At 36.4% G+C, this 9,980-nt stretch overlaps 1 protein-coding gene across 1 annotated transcript; it reads right to left on the bottom strand.

Annotated features, from left to right (window-relative positions):
• Window positions 1–7,696: 7,696 nt before the first annotated feature.
• On the bottom strand, window positions 7,697–9,503 carry LOC121313381 (forkhead box protein D1-like). The gene has a single exon (XM_041245849.1). It carries the CDS (start codon window positions 9,247–9,249, stop codon window positions 8,239–8,241), a length of 1,011 nt encoding a protein of 336 aa, XP_041101783.1. The 5' UTR covers window positions 9,250–9,503; the 3' UTR covers window positions 7,697–8,238.
• Window positions 9,504–9,980: the final 477 nt, after the last annotated feature.

Genomic DNA, 9,980 nt, shown 5'->3' on the forward strand with positions numbered 1-9,980 from the left:
ATAGCTATAACAAATGGTTTGTTTCAGCTCGGTATCATTTTGTCATCGCACATTCCGTTTTTTTTTTTTCTATCTGGGTGCAAGCGTGATTGATAGCCTTGGGTGAATTGTTCGCAAGAACGTGAAACGTGCCAAAACAAACACGTATGAGGGAAATGTGGTGAAAGGGAGCAACAGTACTGCGGAATGGCTCTGGCTTTGGGGAGTTCACGTCGAGGTGAGACAGCTGGATGTACAACAAATAAAAACAAGGTGGACACATCGAAATAAATTATAATGGCAATCTTGACTAGAAGAGCACAGAGTGCAACTCTTCCAACAATGGCCCTATAAGAACCATCTTTCACCATATGATCTATCATTCCTCCCGTTCATATGACATATTACTTTGCCCGTTCATATTGTGGTCTTCTTACATTATTTACAGGACCAATAAATACGTATGAACTAATCTCAGGATAACGTGTTTCAGTAGCATAGATAGATAGAACATAAATATAATGTAGCATATTTTAAACACATGTAATTTCCACTAATATTTATATGAGTAATATTATGTTCTTGTGCGTTCAAATACAGGCATAACGCGTTTGCAATCTGTTGCATAAGACCTGGGCTATGTTTACACCTTTGGTTTTGCATTAGTGTGTCAACAAGAGACTATAAGTAAGATGAAGTGTATTTCAATCTGAAGAGAACAAACAACTATCCCCCATACTGCACATCTGCACAACTGCACAGCAGGCTCTGGTGTAAAGCATCTGTTGCTATCCAGATAAGCCTTGAATTTTATTTTTAGGCTAATTAGCAAATACTATATTTAGGAATTGACTCCTTCCTGAGGCAACAGTAAAACTGTTTTTTTTTTTTTTTTTTTTTTTTTTGTATTGCATGCCAATTTTATTTTCAGTAAGCTATTCAAGTATTTCAAAAGAAGAGTGTGTTTCATATATAATGACTGCGATTATGGGATGATACAGTTAAGATTTTGACATATCTCATGGTTTGAAAGTCCTAGGCGATTAAAAGCACTGCGGGTTTGTAATCGGTGGTGCGTGGATCTGTCGAATTTAAGTTGAATGACACAATCATTCTGTAAATAATATAAATTCACAAAGGAGATTGCGGGCGCGACATTATACTCCCCTTTCTTGGATGTTGTTGAATGCTTTCCGTGGTTCTCTAATTAGAATTGTATTCAGGGTGGCATTAGTTCCCAAATTTTTAATCGAGCGTATAAGCCCAACTTCTTTTAGAGGCAGGGGATAAGAGTAGCAACTGTTCCACCCAGTGAATAGCGAGGATGCGGCACCTCCCATGGCGTTCATTCAGGAGTCTTTTTATTAAATCTAAGCAGGCCCAGTACAGCAGTGTGTGGGCATATAAACCCTTCACATTTCTTCTAATTAGTCTAATTAGGGAGGCGGATTGAGAGTACAAATATATGTTCGGAAGATGCTTAATGCTGCCAATCTAAACCAGTAATTGCTTATTCTCTGTCAAAGAGAGGACACAAGAGGCCATCTCAGTAAGAGTATTCGTACTTACAGGACAACATAAATAAAATAACCCGTATTACACTGTAAAAAAATACCCTATTTTTATGGGAAATGTATTATTTACCTTAATACAACTGTATTTGTACTTTCTAGCATATATTTTCATATTATTAAAGGCACTTTTTTAAAAAATATTATTTTACACTAATATTGAATAACTTTGACCGTAAAAAATGAAGAAAAAAAAACATGTCACTATCAAGGTACATTTATACAGTAAAAATAATGTATTATTATTATTATTATTATTATTATTATTATTATTAAACGGCTATCCGGAATTGATGCATATTTACGTTTGTTTCCATTCGTATGCATGCTATCCTAATTTTGCAACTCCGTCCATCATTATTTTCTTTTTAGGTTTCTGTAAGGCTGTTTAGTGTTAAAATTGTTTATTTTGTTACCGCTCTCAATTTAAAGTATAATTACTTCACCACTATCCCGATTCCTAGTCCAGGAACATTGTGTAGTACCTCCTTAGCTTCCTTAACTTCGTGTTAATCAATTAACGTTTCCCTGTTTTACTGTTTGTAAACCAATCTAAAAGACAAACCAAGCTGCACTTGGAACAGCTTACCTTGTGAAAACACTCGTGTTGTTGTTGTTGTTGTTGTTGTTGTTGTTGTTGTTGTTGTTGTTGTTGTTATTATTATTATTATTATTATTATTATTATTATTGTGGGTAGTAGTATTACAATGATAGTAAAGTTCACCAAATAAAAACACTCCACTGTCCAGGCTTAGTTTGCGAAAGGAAACGAAAAGGCCAGTAATGTTGGGTAATGCGTGTGGTTTGCTGGGAGTGATTGTTTAATTGAGCAGTGCATTACAGAGGGGTGTTTGTTATGTGCAGGTGTAAAAACAGAGTAAAGGAATATTTCGGACCAGGTCAAAGCCTCCCCGAACTGTCACCCTATCCGGTCAAATGCTAGTAAAATCAACAAGAGGGAGGATACGCCGCCGGGCGATGGGACAGAAAACTTTCAATGGGCACTTATTATTAAACGGGTTCACATGAACTAGAACCCAGCATCGCTCAACACCCATGTTATCCATTTGCCTAATTCATTTAATATCTGCTGAAAGACGTCTGGACTTGTACCCCATCATCTTACAAATGCCCAAATATTTGACTCGTATTTTACGCACTGACAGCCCATTACATCATGTTTCGTCAGAACCGCACACACAGTCACGGATTGCTAGTTGAAGTCATTGTTTTTCCTTCTCAATGTTTGATCCAGGAATACAGGTTTTATACTGATGTAGAGTTTCTTGTATAATATGATGACATTCACATTGTAAATTAGAACCATTAACGCATTACAGTTCTGGAAGTGGCTCTTGTGCCGTGTGTTTGTACGGGTTCATTCAGATCTTTTCAATGTTACTAGGGCTTGCACAATGTTACCTAATATAAAATGAAGTGAGAGCATAATTAAAGGATTATGTTATTAAATCGTTAAGAATGACTGTTTGAAACACATGTAGGGCTATTTTAAAATAAACATCAGTACAGTTTCTTCTCATCTACAACCTCATGAAGTGATCTAGTGTTCTTGAAAAACATACACGCACGCACACACGCACGCACACACACACACACACACACACACACACACACACACAGACACACGCACGCACGCACGTACACACACACACACACACACACAAAGTTAATCAATATTACATTCATCTTACACTTTCATTTTTGTGACTAAGACAACTGATCTTTACAGACAAAAAAAAAATGTGTATATTCACTTTCAGTATATTTTATTAAATAGAAATGAAAAACGGAACAACACAAGATTGAACTATTATCAACATAACCGACAGAAGCAATAATTAAAAAGAATAAAGATGGGATCGTCAGTATGGAAGTGGGTTCCACTGTTTGGTGGGATGCTGTTTAAGTTCCACAGACTTATTTATGTCCATGTTTGATAATATTTTATTTTGAACAGGTCCTCAAATTGAGGTAACACGTTTTAAACATATGTATACAAGTGTAAGTCGCCATGGGTAAGGGCTTCTGCTAATAAAATACATAATAATAATAATAATAATAATAATAATAATAATAATAATAATAATAATAATAATAATAATAATAATAATAATACATAAATAAATAAATAAAATAAACAGGTATATATTTTAATGTGTGAATGTACTCTTATTTTGCATTATTTTAGATTTTTCTGTTGCCTAACATATAGATCTCCAATATAACAGACCTCAAACATGGCGAGGGTAAGAGCAGAAGGACAGAATTCTTCTCATGACGTGACACCGCCGTTGTCCTCTCCTGGCCCACTGAACTGTGAAGCAACTTTGCGCTGACAACACTCCTATTTTTAATTTCTTGTGGCATAACGTCTTTTTATGTGATAATGTGATAATATGATATACGGTAAATGTTTGACTTCCTCCTTAAATTAATGAAAATAAAGATTGCTGAATACTATTCAGGTCTGTGTAGTACAGTCCTACTGTAAGTTAACAGATAGCGCAATAATCTATATTCTCTAACATTAATATAATTCAGACTATTTGTGTATGTATGTATGTATGTAAGCCTATTTATTTGTAATATTTAAAATACACATATATGGATTAAATCCCACTATAAACTATAAGTGAATTGTTTCCCAAAATATCACTCATTAAAAAAAAAAAAAAAAAAAAAAAAAAACAGGTCGCAAATAATCAATTTCTTTGGTGAAAAATATTTTAGGAGTTGCAGCGGCATGTGCTTTAGTGTCACTATTAAACACGCGAGTCAACAAAGATTAAGCTTTAGGCTATGTTGTTAATCAGAAAATAAACAGACATAAATGGGCTCTTGCAAAATAATATACAAAACGGTCCATGAGTTTCACTTCCATTTTGAGGGCCTGTGCTGTTTTTGTTTTTTTCCCCCAGTCTGAAAGAATTCTGCTCTGAACTCCGAAGTAACATTCCGCAGTTCACGAGCAATGTAGGGAGTAGGCATATTCTTGATGAATAAATCGTGTTCGTTCCCAGTACGTGTGTAACTAACTACAGCAAGCGGAATGAAGACTAGTGAAGGAGGATTGTTTAAACAAGAACCTGGACAGCTGTTTCAGATCAACTCGAAAGACCCTGAACCACCAACCTGCAGCAAAACACAGCCTCTGTCACCTTTGTGACACTACCTAGTCAAGCCCTAATTATAGTCTGATTGAGTGTGGGAGAGGGCAACATGGAGAAAGAACGAGCATTCAGGTCACCAATAAACTACTGGCGGGTAGGGTGTATGGACAACGGTTTAGCAACGGCGAATTACTCCATGAAAGCGCATCTTGTTTTACTGTAGTACAATAATAGGCCGGGAGGTTGGCTATTTTCAATTGCAGGCAGTAGAAGCCTCACATAACCCCAGCAAATCCCATTTTATGAAATAAGTAAATATACACATACACAATTTAGAGTCGCAAAATATTACACACATGTGGTTTAGTTCACCATAAAAAGCCATAAAAAAGAATAATAAATAATAATAATAATAATAATAATAATAATAATAATAATAATAATAATAATAATAATAATAATAATATCTTTTTATTTTATTATTCGGTACACAGCCGCGTTATAGTCCTTTAATTACACACATTGATGAATCTGAACCTCCCTTTGCAGCTTAATTCTAATCTTCTCGCATGCAAATCATGACGATAAGACTGTTAATAATACGTTTACAAACTGGGCACAGTACATGGAATCACAATTTTGATTTTGACCTTATTTTGAAATAAATAAATAAATAAATAAATAATGGGAAAAAAGTAAGGTGACTTTGCCTCGAACCCGTTTTGTGTGGCTATATGTGGGACACATCAGGCCTTCATTAAACACACAGTAAATTGCATTTGGCGAACATAATCCAAAGATTACAACTATGCCTAATAATGCTATAAACGGTCTAATTAGTCTATTTGTGTGGCCTTTCAACTTTTAGCTGATTCGACCTGCGGTCTACACAGGGAGCTATTGATACCAATCGAATCCAATGCACCCCAATTCATTATTAGCAATAGTATGCGTGTTATTTATTTGTGTAGTATTTGTTTTATGGTGCATTATTGAATTCCTTAAACATTCCCTGGCAGGGGCTCGACCCCCCTTATATAACCCGGTGTGTTGCTGGGATTTCACTGGCGTTGATCATTCTGTTCTATGGCAGTTGCTTGTTTGCCGAGCCTTGTTCTATGAGCCCGAGCAGAATATCTACAGCCGCCTTGTTAGTTTTCAATAGAGGTAACACCACAGGCAATTTGCATGCAAATAGAGCTTATTCTGTAATAATATTACCAAGATCAAAGTGAGTTTGTAATGCTCTTTGTTACAACACCGGCTGGGTGATGACGTTATTTAATTTTCTTTTCGTTTTCATGTTCATTTTTAATAGCGAATTTACACTAAATTGCGTATTGCAATACATATGTAATTTCTTTATTTCTTATTTTTATTCGCGTTTGCTTTTCGAACAAACAATACAGCTGCAATTCCAAAGTCTATATGTAGTTTCATTAGAACACATTTAGCCCCTGTCCCACGCCATTTCGTTTATTTTAGGCACCGTGACTAAGTCCACCTATTTTAGTGCAAAGGGATCGCGTTTTAATTAGAATAGGGTAGGGTTGGTGTCCTACGACTTGTATATAGCACAATGCCCAGAAGCCCTTTAACTGTTTCATTCTGTTGGTTCCGTTTTGCTGTCCGTTTATCCAGGTTTGTTTTTTATTGCGTGTGTTTACTTTTAATATTTGGCACTTCCTAATTTATTTCCACATATAATTATGTCTAATTTCAAAGTGAAAAGGCGCATGCGGGTGATTATATTTGTGGTCATAATTACAATTTTGCAGGCATTATTTTTGCCCGCTTGCACGGCCGCGTTTTAGTTACCCCGCTTCTGAAAAGCATGGCATTCGAGGTTACATAAACAATGCAGCCTGTCATTTGTTTCTTTTCCGATATTATTTAGCTCAAATTATAACGTTAAGTCTTTCTCGAATTAAATTGGTCTGCATTCATTAAAAAAAAAAAAAAAAAAAAAAAAAAAAAAAAACGGCACCAATTTGAAATTCGTATAATAATGTTATAGATCCACATCATGAGTCATCTCCTGCTAAAAAAGACAACTCGGACAGAGTGTCTGTCTTGTGTTTTCTAAGCTATAGTGGCTATTGCGCAGTTGGAACACAAAAGGTGCCCCAATCAACATGTCAACCTTCATGTCTTGCGAACTACTGTCCCAAAATCACAATTAAATAAAACACACACACACACACACACACACACCACACACACACACACACACACACACACACACACACACACACACACACACACACACTCCTCCCATATTATAAACAGTGCTATTATTCACTACTCTTATGTATAATCATGGCCTCAATTGTAGACTATATAACTCGACCCATTATTAATGACAATTCTAACAATTTACAAATGGAAGATTCTGGAAGCCTCAAACATATTTGAACATGCTTGAAATTATCTGTAAGATATGCCAGCGTTCCACAACAGTAAAGAAAAGCAAAAAAAAAAAAAAAAAAACAACATTATCAAAGTGCATGCAACTTTTCAACTCGCCATCATTGTGCAAACACTTATAGAACAGGCCAACACGCCTGGAAGTCCTGCACCCTGCCGTCTTTAAATAATACCTATATGTGAAACTGTATAAACTGCTAATGACATACCTAGCAATCCCGTGCCACACCTAGACACCAGATCATTTAGAATTTACTTGCCCTGGTTTTAAAAGCATCCCCTTCAAATGGTTAACAAATAGAACTAAAAAATACAATACAGTGGAAGAATTTAGAGATGAAAATTGAACTCTTATAATAAATCAGTCATTTGAGTCTTCTTTCTTTCAAAGGTTACTTAGATAGTCCACCAACAGCCCTATGCATTATTTAAAGATCTGCTCAATATCGATCCTGGAAAATATACAAATGCCCTGTTTAATTGTGTTTAAAACACGGCTTACAAGTAAATATATAATGAATGGTTTTATCTCAATATTGTGCCTGTTCTATTTAGAGATTTCCAATAAGACAAATCACCAGAACATGTTTTTGAAAAACATTATTTATTTAATGTGTATAAAGAATGAGGCTCCAGCAATACAACACCCGGCAGCGATTGTACAATGTTGATGTTTTCTTGTAAAGAACACATTGAGTACAAATTCATAACTTTAAGTGTCTTTTCAATACAAAACATGGGTTAAAATAATGATAAAAGGCGTTTCTTTTACTTAATTTAGCAGTCAAAGTGAAGGAGTTAGTGTGATTTATTTCATGTTGATATACACGATTATAATTGTTTAAAAAAAATTATCCTGAGAATCCATTAACGTTTATGATTGAAAGGGGTCGATTTTTTATTACGCTTTACCGTTATAAAACTGTGAAAAAAGGGGACAAATATTGCAATTTACAACTAAAAAAATTATACATAATATACATTTCCCTTTCACATGACGAATACAGGCTTTGGTGATTTCAATTCAAATGCCAGTTATTCAGCTGCGAGTGTAACAAAAACGTACAAAAATAACCCTACCTTCTGGGAGTGTTTTTTTTTTTTAAATTTTAATATAGATATGTGTATATTAACAGCCACTTGAATTCCTATTAGCAATGTTCTCCACAGTGTGTAAAGCAGGTCCTTGGTGTGCGCTAGGCAGGGCTGTCAGCGAGGAGAGTGATGAAGGTAACAGCGGTAACACAGGAGAGGACCTGGAACCACAGCTGTTAACGGGGCTTAGTCGAGCCCCTATGATACTCTCTATAGAAAAGGGGGCGCGCTGCACAGACGCGCTAGATTTGGTTGTTGTCTGCAATGATGAAGGCAGGCTGGGTCTGAGCTGGGGGTAGAAGCGGGTCCTCGCCATGTCAGTGGTGGTAGGCATTATGGAAGGTGCGGGGATAATAGTTCCAGTGTGTCTGGTGGACTGCTGCTGCTGCTGGTGTTGAAATGCGAAAAGGGCTGAGTGTGGGTGGTAAGGCTGGAGCTGAATCCCATATCCGCAGCCGTAGGGTCCATAACCATAGGCGGCAGCTGGGATAAAATTGCTTTGATCCCGCAGCAAGTCCGACGATTGTTGCCTTTTGAAACGTTTCCTTCTCCTTAGAAAGCTGCCATTGTCGAACATATCGGCTGACTCCGGGTCCAAGGTCCAGTAATTTCCTTTCCCCGGGTTCCCGGGCTCCCTGGGTATCTTGACGAAGCAATCGTTTAAGGACAAATTGTGCCTGATGGAGTTCTGCCAAGCTGGGAACTTCTCCCTATAATAAGGGAAGCGATTGCTGATAAAATCGCAGATCTCGCTCAGCGTCAGTCTCTTTTTGGGGCTTTGCAGGATGGACATTGTAATTAAGGCAATGTAAGAGTAAGGAGGTTTCACTACGGTGTTTTTGCCTGCTGGTTTGTAAGAGTCCCGGGATGATAAGCTGTCCACGCATTGCGGCGACGTGGCCAGGAGAATATCGTCATGCATCTCGTCCACTTCGTCCACATAGGACCGTTTTTGGCTGTCTCCACCCTCTCCTTCGCCTACCACGTCGATATCGGTTTCTTCCGAAAGGATGGACGCATCGGACATCTCTGAACTCAGAGTCATGGCTCAACGGCAGCTAGGTCCCGAGGCTATGGGTGCAGACAAGACCAAATTCTATATTGCCTTCTTTTAACAGTACTCATAAGGAAACGAAGGCAAGAGGCAATTTGTGAAGTAAGAAAATAGTCCCTTTTCAGGTAAGTTTCGGTTTTTTATTTTTTTTGTTTGTTTTTTTATTTTTTTTGGCGATCAGCAGCACAACATAATGCACAGTCTAAAACCAAACGGTACTTCAAAAGTATGAAAAATATCTTGAAAAGGCCGGATCTGAATTTAAAAGAGGGCGGGTCTTTCCTCCCTCTTTATACCAGCGCTCACAGATCACATGGATAACAAACGTCACCGGGGAGAGCTGATGATGATAAGTTAAATGTGTTCTTTTCAGGCGGTCATCATGGTATATCGATATGGTTTAGTAAAAACCAAACAACCCAATTTTGGAACTTAAAAAACAAAATGTTTCTGAGCCTTTCATAAAAAAAAAAGAACAAAGCGTTTGTTAAATTTAATAAGAATATGGTATATGTTTTATATTTTATTTCATAGCCTATATTTTGTTACCACATAGCGATTTTTGCTTTAGAATACAAACAGAATACAAACATGAAAGTTATGAATAATTTAATGGTTATTTCTTCATAAAATCATTCCACTCAAAGTAAATTTGGTTACCATATATATATATATATATATATATATATTATAGATATGATATATATATATATATATATATA

This window comes from Polyodon spathula, chromosome 1 (assembly GCF_017654505.1).
Source record: "Polyodon spathula isolate WHYD16114869_AA chromosome 1, ASM1765450v1, whole genome shotgun sequence".
NCBI lineage: Eukaryota > Metazoa > Chordata > Actinopteri > Acipenseriformes > Polyodontidae > Polyodon > Polyodon spathula.